General features: G+C 31.4%; 2 protein-coding genes and 1 long non-coding RNA gene across 3 annotated transcripts; all 3 read right to left on the bottom strand.

The window, feature by feature from the left end:
• Positions 1 to 2,461: 2,461 nt before the first annotated feature.
• LOC111391714 lies at positions 2,462 to 3,325 on the bottom strand. Its single transcript, XM_023016965.1, has 2 exons — positions 3,038 to 3,325; positions 2,462 to 2,916 (listed from the first exon to the last, which is right to left on the bottom strand). Exons 1-2 carry the CDS (start codon positions 3,229 to 3,231, stop codon positions 2,727 to 2,729), a joined length of 384 nt encoding a protein of 127 aa, XP_022872733.1. The 5' UTR covers positions 3,232 to 3,325; the 3' UTR covers positions 2,462 to 2,726.
• Positions 3,326 to 9,052: 5,727 nt separating this feature from the next.
• On the bottom strand, positions 9,053 to 10,441 carry LOC111391705. Its single transcript, XM_023016956.1, has 2 exons — positions 9,577 to 10,441; positions 9,053 to 9,460 (listed from the first exon to the last, which is right to left on the bottom strand). The coding sequence occupies exons 1-2, from the start codon at positions 9,768 to 9,770 to the stop codon at positions 9,256 to 9,258; spliced, it is 399 nt and encodes a 132-aa protein (XP_022872724.1). The 5' UTR covers positions 9,771 to 10,441; the 3' UTR covers positions 9,053 to 9,255.
• A 5,158-nt stretch (positions 10,442 to 15,599) lies between these two features.
• LOC111391699 lies at positions 15,600 to 16,647 on the bottom strand. Its single transcript, XR_002702154.1, has 2 exons — positions 16,165 to 16,647; positions 15,600 to 16,042 (listed from the first exon to the last, which is right to left on the bottom strand). It is a non-coding gene; the product is annotated as an uncharacterized LOC111391699 (long non-coding RNA).
• Positions 16,648 to 18,838: the final 2,191 nt, after the last annotated feature.

Below are 18,838 nucleotides of genomic sequence, written 5' to 3'. Positions count from 1 at the left end.
CCAATGATCGCATAAAAATTTCCTTAGATAATAAATTGATTGAGAGCGAGAGAGAAAGATTCAGAGATTGGTAGTTGTATTTGGATAGATTTGTGTGATTTTTTTAATTATTTTAATTTGAAAAATTTTTAAATTCATTTTTCTTGATTTGAGTTTTTTGAGTATTTTTTTTTTATTTTATTGAAAACACTTAAAATATCAAAAAGTCGTTGTAAAATTTTTCTTATTTTCGAAAACGTATTTTTAAAAATAATGTATTAAATACATTTTGAGTGTTTTAAAAAATTAAAAGCTGAAAATTGCCTCAAAACAACAAATTAAACGCCCTCCAACTTCCCGCATATATTCTTCGAAAGAAACACAAGGATCTTATCAAGAAAAGTAGGAGTTGGCGGTATACCAACGCAGTGTCCACTTGGCATTCTTTCGGCCATGTTTGGCTTAACTTGTCAGAAAGTTAAACTTTATTTTTGAAACACAAAAATAGATCTGAAATATTCGTTTAACCAATTCTACGTTCTTTGACCAGGTTACTTTGTTTCTTCTGCTTTTGCTATGGTCTATCTAGTTGCCTAGCCACCCCTGTCACTCCAATTGTTCTATTTCTTGAAGAAGATTTCAAAACTAAGACAACCATCGAAGAATTAACCTATTTGATCGGGATGAATTTCATGGCCAAAAATAGGGGTGTTGGGCTGTGATGCCAAGGTGTTGTCCAATATAGGCTGTGATGATAAAAAAAGTCCAATATAGAATGAGATGATCCACTTGACCAAGCCCAATAATTCAGTCAATTCTTAGTCACTCTTGAACCGTTGGATTAACCCACTGATCAATAATTGATAGTTTTAACTATAAATATGACCCTTTGTTTTAACCTAGAGACTGAATCGTCATTTTTTCTTCTTTTTCTGTGAGTTGTCTCTTTCTAGAACTTTCAAGGGCTTTTTGTCTCTGTGATTTTTTCATCTTCTCTTTGTGAGATTATCTAGTGATTATCTTTGTGATAATCGAGTCCTTGTCTGAGTACTCTCTGTGTGAGTAAATTGCTGTGAAGTGGTCTGTCCATTTCGTGTTCCATTGTAGCAATTCTTAAGTTAGGATTGTGAGGGTATATGGTTGAGCCTTAGAGGTTTATGGTCTGAGCCTATGAAAGATCGAAACTAGATGCAGTGGTTTTAGAGTTTTCTATAAAGTTCTTTTATTATATTTGTTGTACAGTTTAGATCTTAGATTAATAAGGGGAACCCTCACCCTAGCTGTTGAGCAGGGTTGACCATCGAGTATACAGAGAAAATTTTAGAAACAAAATTAACAAAGCCAAGATATCCAACATGCAGATGTATAATTTGGTAACTATATAAAACAATTTGGTCGAATTATTTGATCTTATTGAACATATTTGTTTCGATGAATGAAGTCAAGAATATTGTGGGAGAATAATGGCTACGGAGACTTAACTATTTTGGCTTTTCAAGTGCGACTTAATGATGAGAATGGTAAGGGTTAAAACATGACTTGGCCCCTAAAATTATCATGTTGGATTCAAGTTCACCTTTAACACTACATGTACTACAAAATTCAGGATGAGATTGTGAAAATAGGAAATGTTTTAACAAGAAAATGTAAGTTTTGCAATATGTATTAAAGATACAATGTCAAATTAATTAGGATAAATTTTGAATCGTAGTTTGATTTTTGAATGAATCATTTAGCGCCTGTCTGCATCTGATTCTTCAATTTGAGAATGAATTTTCGGACTGTTGCAATCCTACAAGTGGATCCCAGTGGGAGATAGGGAATGCAAAAAAGGTTGTTTGATTGGCAACAATAAAAAAGGCTGTTAAAATGTGCAATCAAAATGGGAAACATACGGGGACCTTAATAGATACAACTGTTGTTGATGACTATTTTCTATCAACATTGAGTAGGGTAATGTGCAAAATGTGCGTTGGTTTAGAGGAATGACCAAAAGAGATAGTGGCGATGGATTACTTGATTTCACTTTGGTGATAAAATTAATTCGACAATTACTCTTTTGTAGTTGGATTATATCAAGGAAATTAACACCGGAGTTGCAATTGATGCACAATTAATCTTTAACATTATATGAGAATTTTGGTGGAGAACGAGAAATAGTAAGTTTTGTTAAAAATCAAAGTATCGACTTTATGACTAAATAATTAACACACTTTTATGCCATTGATAACTTGAGGTTCTTGCATAAAGTTCTTATCTTAGCACACACATCTTGATTTTCTTGACCAGCAAGAAACAAATATATATCCTCAGGCAAAGATTTAGGTCTCTTTTGGAGGGTTACACACCTATGGGCTAGAGCCTAGAGCTGGTTTCAAAGAAAGTCGGAATGCTTGAAGAGAAGGATCAGTTCAATCAACAGAAAAAACATCATTCTATCAGCAAAAAGAAAAAAGAAAAGGAAAAAATGACCAAAGAGAGGAAGAAATGAACTCTTTCACTAAGCAGAAACGAATTTCGAATTCAATCTACCGAAACAAACATCATTCTATCAGCAAAGAAATATCAAGAATATTAGAATTGTACACATCATTGATTCTATCAGGTAAAAGACATTATAGGTTCTGGTCATTGTTCCCATCGGGATGTCTGGATTTCTTGAAAATGAACCGGATTAGTACAGAAACAAATTAGGAATTGAATCAACATCAATCTATCAGCCAAAAAATGTTACTTATTCTGATTGTTTACTCAAGAAGGCGCCAGGATCTCTTGAAATGAACCGGCCTGGTGCAGATAAACAACACCACCTCTTCCCATCGTCCCATTATCACGAAAGCAATCTGTGGTCTTGAGAATGTAATAATTCCCAACTCTGAATCTCTTTCATCTCGCCCGGGTACGTAAAGGCTCTCAATGCAGTTGTTCCCAAATCGCCTAGTCATAAACCAAAAAATAATAATTCCGTAAGTAGGTTTTTATGCATGTGATTCTCTGCACATTACATTAATCAAGGAATAAACCAGAAGCCTTTAATTCTATTCTACTAATTACGTACTCTGTAAAGTAGTTGTGAATTTCTTGCTGAGAGAATGGTGGGAAATCAGTGGAAAATTTCATGAGCAACGTTCTATCACGATCGACCGGGGTTCTTTCAAACCGTGCTACATTTGCTGGAGTTCTAAATGGCTTGGCATTCGGGTTCAGTTTAGACCCGGATGATTCTCCTACAATATTTTCGCCTTTATCCATAGAAACAAGATTCGAGAAATGTTTGTATAATCTTGAATTCTTCTTGGTTCTCGAAGAGTAATTTTGTGACTATTTTTTTTCTCTACACAGCAAGAGAAATCGATACATACTCTCTATATATAAACAATTCATCAGACTTAACTAAAACCCTAACTAACTTAACTAAGTCTTGATCTGCTGTAGTCGATTGCAGAAAGTTAAATCCTTGAGAAGATTGCACTTGCAGACTAACACAATGTAGAGCATTGGGTCTATCGATTTAGAGTTTACATTTCTTTGAAGCTATGCATTCCATAATTATTTGGACTTCATAAAATGTGTATATGTTTTCAATAAATATATTGTTAATACATTTATCAAAAAAATATCTTGCAAAATTCTGTACACCAATCATCTTTCTTCATTCTTACTGGCTTGGCCAGGTGTTATGCAAAGGCTCTGAGCCATGGCCGCACTTTCAAATATGGAAAGCGCGAGTTTGAAATAGATGGAGGCATATAATGAAGCCACGTGGACAGATGATCTAGTGGGAGATCAATGGCCACTAACCCTTTAACTTAGGGTGTTTGTTTCCTCTAGGAGTAACATATCATATGCTGCTACTCTATTCTTGTACGTTGCAGGATTTAGAATTTAGATTTAAATTAACAAAACCAAACATAATTACTTAAACCCAAGAATGTTTAGACTCTATTTTTTCAACATATGTCATGCAATAAAAAAAAAAAAAATTTAGTGGTTTTGAATATAGTTGCTTCAAATCCGCAAGTATATAGTATTATGGACAAGTAATAACTCATGAGTTGAGTTTCGTGGAAACGATAGTCTATAATTAATTAAATCTAGCCTTAACAAAATTATATCAGAAGTTCGTTGTAATTGATTTTTCTAACTAAAAGGCATGTTGAAAATTCGGAAAAGTTTTTCGAATATGAAAATGACACTAGAGTTTCGATGTTACCTACACTTTTCTAACCTCAATATTCGTTTAATTGATGTATTCAAATTATCTATCAATTTCTTGAGTAGGATTAGATCTATTTTTGCCTATGAACTTTCTATATTTTTTTGAAAGTTGTGAATAAGTAAAAATGCATTTAAAATAACAAAACAATAAAAATTTGTATGGATTATAGTGGTACATTTAAATTCCCCATCAGAAATCTTAGCCCATTTCACGTATTTGATTCCTGTCTATGCTTCCTTCTCTTTCCTTTTCCTTCCAATACCTCAAAGCTTGCTTTTCCCATCTGTTTTCCGTGGCAATGGCTACAAAACCCGGTTCACTTAAAAGTGCAACTGTATAGTGTCAAAAAAGAGTAACATAGAAATAAGTTGAGTATCTTCCCACGAACATATATAATTTATCTAGTTAATAATTTAAATACTTCAAACTCTACTAGAACAGCCAAATTTGGAGTTTGATTCTAATTGAACCAAGAATTATTAAAATTAAGAAAAGAAGCTTTTTAAAACATTTTCAGCAATAATATTCAACAAGGGCTGCTCCAGACTTTTTGTACTGTGGGGGGTCAAAATTTAAAGTGTAATTTTTAAAAAAATATAATATTAATGAAAATAATTATATCATTATCAATATTATTATATGAATTTTACTATTTGTATAGTTTTGTTTACCATTTTATTGACAGATGTTGAGTTGACAGCAAGTAAATCAAATTGAATATAGCAAGTAAATGAATTGAAATAAAATTCATATTTAATATAGGAAATAAATGAAATTTTAATTTAATGTAAAAGTAATTCGAAAGTAATTCAAATTATATTTAACTTGTAATGATCCTAAAATTTATTATGTTATATGCAATGTAAAATTTCCTAATAAAATAATGTAAATTATATTGAAAATTTTATCGTGCAAAAATTATAAATGTTAATGAAATAATTTATATTTTTTTAAAGAAAAGAAAAGATGAGTTGAACGACTCTTTTAAAGCGTACGTTTGACACATATTTAACTATTTTCGATATCTAGTTTGACAATTCAATATGACTACGATGTAGTTCTCGAAATTAGCTTCTAGATAACATAGGTGATTTGTGGATTCAGATAATATACGATCATCGACGAATTTTGAAAATTAGTATATTATTGAAATATTAGTTTGGAACGACCTATTTTGATGTGCTGTAACTTTTGCTACAATTGATTGTTTTGTACGCCATTATTAACAAGCAAAAAACTAGACCATGAATACTTCAAAGTGGTATTTAGAATGCAATATTTCAATTTCATTTGGCATTCCGTAATGATTATGTCAAAATATGTCGTAAAAGGGTGAAAACACCATTTCTTGGAAAAAAAAAACAAAAATAAAAAAAAATAAAAAAATTTGTTGGGTCATTTGAACCCATATGGGTCTGCTCATGAAATTCAATGTTGTAAACGTGATAGGACTTCGATTCCACATATTATTTTCCGAGTAAAGCTCCTCGAACAAGCCCCTATTATAGGTAGGCCCTCCCCCAAATAATAGGGCCCCCCAATTTGTGTGGGGGTGGCCACACAATCCCGTGGTTGTACAGGGGGTTGTTCAAGGGGCACGGTCCTAATTTTCCACTCTTAAATCTCAAATTCCCGTAATACACCAGTATAAATTTGAATAAATTATGTTTCTACTTTGTCCAACGTTTAAAATTAATCCTAATACAACGTATAAACTTCCTATATTTTTATGAAAGTTGGAAACAAATAGAATCATATTTAAATTAATAATATTTAATTTTAATTTGAGATCACATAAAGCCTGTAGGCACTATATATCAAACTTTAAGTTGTTTATTAATTGGCTCAAAACCTATTTTAAATTTTTCAAAATCAAAATAAGCCATAAATCATTCAATATTGATAAAGTACTCCAAAGGATTGAGAATTTAAAAATATCAAACAAAAATATTTGAATTCTAGACAAGAAATTGAAATCAAGCTATGTGAAGTTTAGTCGGACACTATTAAATTACAAACACAAATAAATGGAAGAGAAGCCGTCACCTTGAATAGGAAAGATAGAGAAAAGTAGAATCCGTCCCGAATCTTCAATTGTCACTGGAAAGAATTTTTGGGTAAATAACGACTAATTTATGTATATATACAATTTCAATTAACACAATAAATTTAAATTAATATAAAACATAAGAAGAAAATTATAAAGCAAATATTAGAGAGTCGCGTCAAGGATATTATCCTAAAATCGTGTGGCCTCCCTTTCAATACTACACTACTCCATGATAAAACTCATATAACTCATAGCTGGTTCTCGTTCGATGGGCATGACCACATAGAATAAAGAGCAAACTTTTATCGAATTGTCAAAGTACTAAAATATAATATGAAAATGCAGAAAGTATTCTATCAAGTTGTGTTTTCAATGTTATTTTTTCCAATGAAATAAATGTAAAATCAACCCCCACAAAATAAAAAATATCTTACAGTATAAAATTATTAATTTTGATTATGTGTTAAAACTGAAAATAAAAAGAAAACTGAAAAATAAAATAGTTTATAATTTTGAAAATTTAAAACTTCTATTTTCTATTACAATAATCTCCCTCAAGTTTTAAACTTTCAATATATATATATAATTGACATAGAAAAAATTAAATTCTAGCCAATTGAATTACCTTGAAATTATATGCATGGAAATTATCATAAATGTGTTTGATTAATTTTATTTTCAACCTTGAAAATATTATATTTGTCTATTTTTATTGGTAGGTAGATGGAGGAGAGAGGGAATAGATGAGAGAAAAAGAGTTAATGAATTACCTGGAAAATAAAAAACCAACTCTACCTTAAGAAAATATTTTCCTTGTTTTCAAGAAAAAATATGATCACGTAACTAAAAGTAGGAAAATATTTTTTCGTGGAAAAAAATAATCAAAACAGCAAAAAAATAAGAAGTTGAGTGGAAAAATGACATTTTCCATGTAAAGATAGTACACTTAAGTTTGTATTTATTCTCTGTGTAAAGGAAACTAAACTTATCACTACCCATCAACAGTCCCGTAATTTGCAGTTCCTGGGATCAAGGTATAAGAATTTGAAAGGGTTGTTTCGATGGACGAACTTGAGATAAACATAGCTAAGTTTGTTAAGAAGCATCTAATGTGTCAACAAGTGAAACAAAGCATCCATGACATTCAAGATATTTGAGTATGGAGATAGGATCATATTTCAATGGATATTGTCGTGGACACAATGCTATTTTGGGTCATAATTGATAGAATGACTAAGCTCACATTTTACTAGTGAGGCTGAATTTCTCTGTGGATCATTTGGCTCAGATATATGTTCAAGAGAATTATAGACCATATGTATTATTAGTTTTCATGGCATTGATTTGATTTTAGAAGTTCACATCAAACTTCTGAATTTTTTTTTTTTTTTACAAAGCTAATGAATGCCAAGCTAATTTTATAACACACTATTTAGATACTCGAGCATTTGTATTAGAACTATGAGGAAATCACAAGAAATAACTATCATTATTATCGTTTACTTATACAATAATAACCAGACAACTACAAGAATGACTGACTATAAAATTTAAAATAGTGAAAATGGCAAGTTGATCTTTTAGTATGAAGTCATCGTGCGTAAATTATTTTGGACAAGATATAGTTTAATTGACAGTTTAAGTTATTGAAAATTTTTCATGAGAGGATCAAATAGCCCATGTAAGAAAAAAGAGACGCTAATAATTGGTTGAGGGATTTGATATCCATGGTTGGAAAATTGTTTTTCTGAAGTAGTGATAAGTTTATTTCACACCCTTTATCTATATGACTAAACTTGCATATATATCGGAGCTTCAAGCTTTAATGGTGAAATCGAGAAGCTACCAGAAAGCTTGGATTTGATTCGAAGCTTGAAAGTATTAAATATATGAACTCACAAGTTTTGAGCCCAAATTCGACATTTGGAGAAGTTTGGGGATCAACTTGAACATTCTCAACACTTTGAAGGATCAGATTTGAAGAAAATTGAAGTTGAAACTTGAAAGACCAAAACAAAATGAGTTGGGAAGATGGAGGAACAAGCTAGAAATAATTGGGACCTATTGGGATGATTTAAAGCTGGAAGGACCAATAGTGTACAAAAACTTAATCTGAGGGACTAAACAAACATGTATTTTTTTTTAAATATTGCTTTTAAGAAATTAGATATAAACTAAAACATGATACTGAATAACTAAGGGTCCATATTGATAGACATATCATTAGAATATATGAAATTGTTGTGATATTTTTTTTGAAAAAATTAAATTACTGTTTGAGCCTCATTCTCTAAAAATTTATTTTTAACAAATTTATTTTCAATCACATTCTTCCAACATTTTGCACGTAAATTTAAAATTTTTCTCATATTTAAAAATAAAAATAAAAATTACAAAACCTATTTTCACAAAAGGGGCTAAAACTGAGATTAAACAAAATCTTATTAAGCCACCATTTAACAACCATTATAACGAATTTTTTGGAGAAAAATGAGTTTTGAAATAGCCATTTTTTGGATAATGTGCGGTTAAAAAGTATGAAAATCTTGAATTTACATACAATATAATTTATTACGAGAAATGTGATTGAAAATAAATTTGTAAAAATGATTGTCAAGCAGGGCCTATCTCAAAACCAAGAAGTCAATAATGAGCTCTATAGCTCCTCGCTTGAAGGACACACCCTGCAAATCCTAAATTTTAATGGGACTGTAAATGAACCCAAACTATTAAAAAATTTACAAGTCCCAAGTTTACTGAACTGAAATAAGAAGTAACGAAGCAATTAAATGAGTCCATCTTCATCACAAAGTATGAAACAAATTTCGAATTCAATAAAAAGAAGCAAAGAAATATCAAGAATTTTAAAAATGTATCATCATTGATCCTATAAGCAAAAGACATTGTAGGTTCTGATTGTTGTTCCCTTCGGGATGTCTGGATTTCTTGAAAATGAACCCGATTGACACAGAAACAAATATGGAATTCAACAATCAGCCAAAAAATGTTACTTGTTCTGATTGTTGTTTCCATCAAGGCTCCTTGATCTCATGAAATGGACCGGCTTACTGCAGATAAACAACATCACCTCTTCCGATTGTCCCATTAACTCATAACGAAACTGTGATGTAGAGAATGTAATGATTCCCAACTCTGAATCTCTTTCATTTCTCCCGGGTAAGTCAAGACTCTCTATGCAGTTCCCAAATCGCCTAGTCATAAACCAAAAGGAAATTCCATAAGTAGGTTTATATATTACAGCAATTTTCTACATATTACAATAGTCAAGGAATAGACCAGAAGTCTTTAATTCTATAATACTAATTACCTTGTAAAGTAGTATTGAATTTCTTCCATGGAGATTGGTGGGAATCCAGTGAAAAATTTCAGGAACAAGGTTCTATCGTGATCGATCAAGGTTCTTTCAAAAGCTGGTACATTTGCTGGAGTTCTAAAGGGCTTGGTATACAGGTTCAGTTTAGACCCGGATGACTCTCTTACAGTATTCTTGCCTTCATCCATAGAAAAAAGATTTGAAGAAATGTTCGTATAATCTTGAATTCTTCTCGGTTCTCGAAATTAATTTTGAGACTACTGTTTTCCTCTACACAGCAAGAAAAATCGATACATACTCTCTATGTATAAATATTTCATTAGACTTAACTAAAACCCTAACTAACTTAACTAACTCAAATCTTGATCTGCTGTAGTCGATTGCAGAAAGTTAAAAACTTTCTGTGATGCTTTTATGTATCTGAATTCTGAAGTTAAATTAGGAAGCTTGTGAACCACTTCTATATTAACACAACTTGTGGAGCATTGTGACTATCTATTCACAATATTTGTTTATGTTGACAATTGATGTCCTCAGATTATCTAATAATCTCTAGAAGAATTAGACCTATTTTTGCTTATAAAATTTCTATATCTTTATAAAATTTGTAAACGAGTAAAAAATGCATTTAAAATAACCGAACATCAGTAAAAAAATCACTGAGACTATAGCAGTACATTTAAATTCCCTGCCTGAATTTATGATCTAAATATGCCTATCACCACTTGATATTTACACAATTCAACTATTGGCCAAATAAGTGAAAGTGGCAAAATCAATAATAAATAACCAATTAAAAACTCATATTTGAAGATAAAAATGGAAAATTTAGTTAAAAGTTTCAAAGGTGCATTTTATATAGTCATTCCTAGCTACGAAGAGTTTAGCTACATATATTCAAAATAAATGAACAAATAAAAGTTGGGACCAACGTCACCATAGTAATTAAAAGAGAAGGTTATAGGATCTTCAAGCATGAACTAATCTCCAATTCTTCTTCCTTTTCAAATTCCAAAACCCTATATGTAAATTTTGTAATTTGATCGCACCCTTATCAAATACAAGGGTTCTACTATACATAGAAACTAAATTAGAGTGTATATTTTGTGTTCAAAGTGACCAAGAAGACCCGAAAGAATCCTACCAAAATTAGACTTTCGTGGTGCTGAACAAGTCTTGCGCGTGAGGACCAGCCTTTTTCGCTCTAGCGCCAATGCTGTGTTCTCAGTCAATTTCGACGAAAACGAGCATAACTTTTGTGCATACCTCCAACTTGAGATCCACAAAACGTCTGAGACTCCAACTTCAATTATCTTTCCAATAATATATCATTTATCCTATGGATAATATGAAAATAATGAAACCATTTTTATTCGAAAGCGGAATAGTTCTGATACGGTAATACCACTTTGTTGAGAATCCAATCAAATAATTAAACAACGAGAAAATATGAGTAATATGGAAATAATGAATCACAAAGAAAACAAGTTTTACGTAAAAATCCAAATCCCAAGAAATCACAGGCAGAAGCAAAGAATTCACTAAAATTAATAGTAAGGAATTACAAAGAATCTCTTTAGACTAATAACTAATTGAACAATTATTAAATTCCAATATGTGTTGTATGCCACATATTTATAATCAAAGAATCCCTAACATACTAGGAGAATTCACCCATGAAAAGTTTAATATAAAATGAAGTCCCAATACAATGGGTAAAATCAATAGTGAAATATTTGGGATGAAATATGAGTCAAAAAACTGTCAAAAAGGGAAATCATTCTCCTTATCTTTCTCCAACTCCCTCAATACTTCTTCAAATCTACTACATACTCCCAATACTACTTCAACAGTATTTTCAATCAAATACTCAACAAAAATTTGGGTCACAATCCAATTCTAACAAATTCCACCTTGACACGAATTTCATTACAAGGAATAAAACTTAACTTTTCAACTCCAAATGATCTCCAAACAAAAACACTCCATCAAATTATTTCACCTTTTCCACCACGTCCCTTTGAGCATATTCAGTAATTGTGAACTAAATCCAAGCCCTGCTTACTAGTAGAAGTACCTTGTGTGTCAACTTTGCTTGAATCATCCCGTTCACCTCTAACTCCAGCCGAGTCAACAAGACTGCTCGAATCACCACGAGCACTTCCAACTCCACTTGAGTTGTCAAACCTATCCAAATCACCATGAGCTACATGATCAACAAGATCACAACTAGCTCCACTTGAGTTACTAGAAGATTCCCTAATATTATTGGTTGAATCATCACGAACACCCAGATCATAACCAACTCTATCCGAGTCATCGTTTATCAAACCATAAGCTACAGCTCCATCAAGGGTGATTGTCGAACCTTCCAAAATATATAACCAATTGTTACATTGCTTCTTCACTAGCATCCAAACAAAAAATTCAACGATGATGAAAAATCTTGTTGCAATCCAAAAATGAAACTCAAATTTCATACTTATTATCCCTTAAACTAGTGACCTTGCTTCAACCTGACTTTAATATCCAATTTGGACCTCCCAATAACCCGCCAAAAAACCTTCACTCTGATACCACTTATTATAATCCGAACCAAATCTAAAACACTTTTTTGAAAGTGAAACAACTCAAATACCACTTTGTTGAGAATTCGGCCACATAATTAAAGAACGAGAAAATATAGGCAAGATAAAAATAATAAACCAAAAAGAAACAAGATTTACGTAGAAATCCAAATCCCAAAAAACCACGGGCAGAGACAAAAAAATTACTATAATCAATAGTAAGTAGTTAAATATGATCTCTTTAGACCAATAATTAATTAAACAATTGGTCAATTGTACAACAGATATGTGTGAACAATGAATTTCTAATATACTAAGAGAATTAATATCTAAAGAATTTAATATAAGATGAAGTCCCAATATAATAGGTAAAACAAATAATGGAGAAATTTGGATGAAATAGGAGTCAAATTCATCTTGAACTCCTTTAAGACATCTTCAAACCTACTACCAACTCCCAGTACTCCTTCAATAGTATTTTCAATCAAATACTCAACAAGAATTTGGGTTACAACCCAATTCTAAAATATCCTATAAATGTCTTTGAATAAATCTTCACTCAAATTTCTTCACCACTTTCCATGTTTGACTCTCGTCTTTGCTTCTTTCTGTTTCCTTTTCCATTCCAAGACCATCTAAGCTTGTTTTTCCCATCTCTTTCCCTGAAAATGGGCAAAACCTTGTTCACTTAAAATTGCAAGTGTACAGTGTCAATAAAGAGAAATATAAACATAAGTGGAGTGTCGTCCCGCAGGGATAATTTATCTAGTTAATAATTTAGATACTTCAAACTCTAACTAGAATAGCAAAATTAATACATTTTCAGCAATCCTGGAGAAAATTCGATGTTAAAAAAGTTATAGGCCTCCATTCCATCCATATTTTTCCGCTTAAAGGCTCAAATTCCTTTAATAAATTAAAAAATTGTAGATTATCAATATTTCTACATTGTCTAACCATTTCTTTCGAGTAAGTTAAACATAATTCAACGTATGAACTTTCTATATTTATATGAAAGTTGGGAATACATAGAATTGCATTTAAAATAAGAACATTTAATTTGAGATCACATAAAGCACATGGGTACTATCTTATCTCCCATCGGACTTTACTTCGTTTATTAATTAGCTCAAAAACTTGTTATCAGTCTCTCAAAATGAAATAAGCCTAAATCATTCAAATATTGATGAAGTACTTCAAATAATCAAGAATTTTAAAAAATGAAACAAGCAAGTATTTGAGTTCTAAATGAGAAGTTGAAATTAAGGTATCAAAACTTGTTCATCATCATTCTAGCTAAGTAAAGTTTAGCCTAACATAATTACATTACAAAAATATATTATTGGAAGAGAAGTCATCACCTCAAATACAAAATATAAAGAAAAGTAGTAAGTTAGTAAGTGAGTTAACGCACATTTAGATCACAGGTGGTTACAACATGGTATCGGAGCAAAACTTAGACCATTCTGTACACTAAATCTCTAACCTATGAATCGAGGTACACAAGTTAAAATTATATTTTAACATTGATGCTTGACTTTAAAAAAGGAAAAAGAGTTTAAGCATTATATTTTTTGCACTTTATTCAAACTTATGAATTAAAGTTTATGCATTATAGAGAATCAAATTTTAAATGTTCAATTTTACCTTGTAAATTTTATACCCTATACTTTATAGAGAAATTGGCATAATGAATCAAAATTTTAAGAGATTGAGTTTATTAGGGTTCCGATTCCGATAAGTACTATCAAGACGAGGCTAATAGGTTCATGTAGAGGAGGCTAGCCAGCTATTTTTAGGAAATCTTAAATGAGTTACCAAAAAAAAAAAAAAAACATAACCACTTCAAGTTCCACTAGAGTTTCCCTCTCATTGAAAAGAAAACTTAGTGACAATTTTGCCAATCGAATAGTTAGTGGTGCTAAGTCTGAAGTTCGTGAAAGATCGTAGTCTTCAGACTTGCACTACCAAGTTAGAAAGACTAACATAATTGTCGGGTTGTTTTGGTTATCTAAAAATCATGTAATCATTTGATGTTTCGACGAAGAGATGATTTTCCATCAATTGGACAGTAAAAAAATTCAATTATTTAGCATAAGAGTGAAGTTCTTGTCAAGGAAATAATCTTGTCAAGGTTTCTCAGCACTAAGTAGTGACCACAAAGAATTAAATGTGTACTAGCATTATTGAAAAAAAAAAAATGTACCGTTGATATACATGTCATTAAATGTGTATGTCGACTATAGGGAGTTCAATCCTATTACTTCAAGAACAAATATCAACACCCTAAAACTGAGGATCTATATGATCCTTCGCACTGCTCAAGTGTTCGGAAAGATTGATTTGAGATCAATATATCATCAGCTGATGAATTAAGGCAAGCATTGACCCAGATAAATCTTTTAAGACTCACATCTAACCTTTTGAATATATAGTTATGCCATCCAGGTTGATGAATGCTCCAGAAGTTTTCATGGATATCATGTATAGAGTATTCTAAGAGTGAAGAACATGTGGAACCTCTTAAGATTATACTAGAGATCCAATAGACAAAACAATTATATGCCTAAGATACAGAAGTCAACGCACCGAAAGTGAGATTGTTACCAACTACTTGTGATCGACAATGTGGTAGAAGTTCATATTTTTCTGGAATTTGAAAGACACTATAGGTTCAATACATAAAAAATTTCAAAGATCGATATTCTAGTGACACCATAAGAAAGAAGAAATGTAAAAGTTCCATTGGAATGATGAGTGTGAGTAGATTTTTGGGAAGTTAACACTAATATTTGTTGCATGCTCAATATAGAATATTTCAAAATAATCAAAGGAATTTATAATTTCCAGTTATGCTTTCAAACAAGGTATTTAATGAGTATTTATGGGAGCTAGTTAATATAATTTCTTATGATTCTTAAAAAATTTAAAAGTCCCAAGGTTACTAAACTAAAATAAGAAGTAATGAAAGAAGTTAAATAACTATGAGTCCATGTCCATCTTCATCACAAAGTACGCTGGAATTCACAAAATTTTCCTTTGTTTTGTCATGTCCCCTGGGATATTGTTTTTGCTTATCCTTTATGTTTCCATTTATTAATGATTAAAAATGGAGAAAATTTTTAAAAGAAAGAAAACGGAGAAAGCTTACTAATTAATTAGACAAATCTTCTCAACAAAATAAGTAAATTGTCCGAATTCTTCATAATCTCCAAATAACTAGTGTATACATTTTTTCGACAAGTTATCTGCAATTTTTATATACCAACTTACTGTGAAGAGAAAAACTTAGACAATATCCACAGTTCCACACTCCAAAATATTATCTGGATGCAGAGATCTTCTGCTTCTTTCCTCCATTCAATACAATTTACAAGAGAACTTGAATAATAAATTACTAATAAATAAACAGAAAAAGACAAAAATGACCAAAGTAAGAAAGAAATGAACTCTTTCATTAAGCAGAAACAAATTTCGAATTCAATCCCCAGAAACAAACATCATTCTCTTAGCAAAGAAATATCAAGAGTATCAGAATTTATACATCATTGATTCCTTCAGCAAAAATACATTATAGGTTCTGATTGTATTTCCCATCGTGATGTATATGGATTTCTTGAAAATGAACCGGATTAATGCAGAATCAAAATTGGTTTTCAATCAACATCATTCTATCAGCCAAAAAATTTTACTAGTTCTAATTCTTGTTTCCATCGAGTCACCTGGATCGGGAGAAAATGACCGGCTCACCCCAGATCAACAATATCTCCTCTTCAGATTGTCCCAATATCACAAAAGGAAACAGTGTTGTTGAGAATGTAATGATTCCCACCTTTCTATTCCTTACATTTTGCCCGGGTATGTAAAGGCTCTCAATGCAGTTCCCAAATCGCCTAGTCATAAACCAAAAGGAAATTCCATAGGTAGGTTTTTATATGCGTGTAACTACAGCAATTTTCTGCACATTACAATAATCAAGGAAAATATCAGAAGTCTTTAATTCTATAATAATTACCTTGTAAAGTAGTCGTGAATTTCTTGCTTGGAGATTGTTGGGAATGTAGCGAGAAATTTCATGAACAAGGTTCTTTTATCGTGTGGTGCATCTACTATAGGATGGAAGGGCTGGGCATTCGGGTTCAGTTTAGACCCGGATGATTCTCCTAAAGTATTCTTGCCTTTGCCTTCTTCCATTGAAACAGGACTCTAAGAAATGGTCGTATAATCTTGAATTCTTCTTGGTTCTTGAAAAGTAATTTTGAGACTACAGTTTTTCTCTACACAGCAAGAAAAATCTATAGATACATTATATATAAAGGCATTTCCTTCGACTCAACTAAAACCCTAACTAACTAAACTAACTCAAGTCTTGAGTACTGTTTTTATCTCTGAATTCTGAAGTTAAAACCACTTATATATACGCAATGCGTGGAGCGTTGGGTCTATCTATTTTAGAGTTTACAGGTTTTGATCAGTGGAAACTCTGAAGCATATTTTGCATTTCTTTGAAGCTGTGCATGCCGTAGATGATTGCGTATATCAGTATATATATTTTATAGATATACTGTTAACCCATTCATCAAAAAACTATCTTGCAAAATGCTGTACTCAAATCATCTTTCCTTAGAAAAGATAAATGTCAATAATATTCTTATAAACTATAATGATATGATGGGTTATGGTTCAGTCTAATTGGCTTGACCCGGTGCTATGCGAAGGGTCCAAGCCATAGTCGTACTTGCAAATAGAAAGCGCTAGTTTGCAACAAATGGAGGCATACAATGAAACCGCGTTAAATTCTAGATCTCCAATGGTCACCTCTATTCGTGTGGCCAAGGTCAATCCTTAGATTTTAAGGGTCTTACAGCCAAAATTTATATGGGACGTTCGATAAATAGTTAAAAAAAAATTACATAGAATGATAATAAATAGATTTTTTAACTAAATAAGAATATTCAAATTTATTATAATAATTATTTAGAACTTCAAAAAAGTGAATTGACCTTTACATTACAAAAAAGTTTGATCTTGCTTTATAAACATAAAAAATAAAAAATAAAGTTGAGCTTTAATTTTTTAGAGGCCCTCATATATTTGGGGCCTAGGCAACATCCTATGCTGCCTAAGGCTAGGGCAAGCAATGCCTTCATTTTCGAGCTAGCACGATAACAAAGTCTCATTCGTCATTCCAAATTTCAACCCCTACTTTGTTAGAAAAATTCTTGAGTAGAGTAACTTTAACAAAGAATAAAACAAAGCCACATAATAAGATTTATTTTTATACAGACTATAGATATTCCCAAAGAATTATTTCAAAGCTTATATAAAAAAGGAATTATATTATTTTATCAAGAGCATAAAACTTGTAGAATTATCTATGAGAGATTCTTGAATCATCTCTATGACAGAACATAAAACTTGCAGAATTATCTCTCGTAGGAAACCGTAGACGAAAAAGAGTTTTGGAGGTTTATTGTCAAAAGAAACACACTAACCACATTTCTAAAAATGTTAACCAAGAAAGAGGAACGAGAATGAGATTACCAGAAGCTTGCAGAAATAAGATAAATGTTACCAGAATACAAGAACAAGCTTTTACCGAAATTGATCTTGTATTTCTCACCAAGAAATTTACAATTCTTTCTAGATGTGTTGATATTTATCACCAAGAAATTTTGAAACATAACGGTCCCTAAAATTAATGCAACAAGCACCATGTGCAAATAATAAAGGATAACATGAGCGATCTTTCACCCAGAAGGGTCTGGATGTCAAGTGGAAGCTTACTCATCCACTGATGATCCAAATACGTGGTTAACGTTCTAAATCTACTAGATAAATCAGTCCTGGGACAAAGACAACTAGGCAATAGCCTAAGGTCTCAAAACACAAGGCCCAATTAAAATAATTACTAAACTAAATCAATTATTTTCTTAAAAATAATTAGCTATAATCTTCTTTGGTCAACTCTAACTTAGTTCGAGTTATCAAAAATAATTTTCATGACATTTGTGAATTATATTGCATCATGCAAAGATAATTGTTGTCGAAGACATACATTTTAAATTTAAGCCCTCATTTGTTTACCATTATTTGTACATTAAAATAAAAAATATGATCGTTATTCATCACATTAAGTCACCATATTTGACTTTCTATCTTTTGTGTAGGGATCGTAATGACTATATTTTTCATTCTCATTTTTTATATTAATGTGTACCAAACGGGGTCTAAGTATCATAAGATTTTACATGTCGTCACTTTCCATGATGGTAATGCTCCTATTGTTTGGGATACATGTGATTTTGATCGTTTTCAGGTCCCTAACTTTCATTTTTGGATGGACGACTTATTACTTGAGGGACTTGCTGCTAAATTGAATATAAGTAAATGAGTGCTACAGTTGAAGATAAGTAAGTTGAGGTACCAAAAATAATATCACTTCATATATTTGCATTCTCAATAAAATGGACACAATACTAAAAGAAGAATAGTTATATAATCGACTTTATACTTGTGCAAGTGGGACATGTTTATAAGTCAATCCAGCATTTTTCCACTTGGCACACGTGACACTATCAGGGGCACTATAGGTGAAATTATTACAACTGAATTATGGTCATCATCATCAGCTCTAGTAATACAAGAATATACATGTGTGTGTGTCTATATATATATATATATATATA

The sequence above is a fragment of the Olea europaea genome, chromosome 3 (genome assembly GCF_002742605.1).
Source record: "Olea europaea var. sylvestris chromosome 3, O_europaea_v1, whole genome shotgun sequence".
Taxonomy (NCBI): domain Eukaryota; kingdom Viridiplantae; phylum Streptophyta; class Magnoliopsida; order Lamiales; family Oleaceae; genus Olea; species Olea europaea.
This window is presented reverse-complemented; position numbering and strand designations above follow the sequence as displayed.

Bases quoted from the DNA above. Each gene is read 5' to 3' on its own strand.
- LOC111391714 (XM_023016965.1), bottom strand. From the start codon at position 3,231: ATGGATAAAGGCGAAAATATTGTAGGAGAATCATCCGGGTCTAAACTG. The intron at 2,917-3,037 runs GTACGTAATTAG...GTTTATGACTAG, and splicing joins ATTCACAACTACTTTACAGA to GCGATTTGGGAACAACTGCA.
- LOC111391705 (XM_023016956.1), bottom strand. From the start codon at position 9,770: ATGGATGAAGGCAAGAATACTGTAAGAGAGTCATCCGGGTCTAAACTG. The intron at 9,461-9,576 runs GTAATTAGTATT...GTTTATGACTAG, and splicing joins ATTCAATACTACTTTACAAG to GCGATTTGGGAACTGCATAG.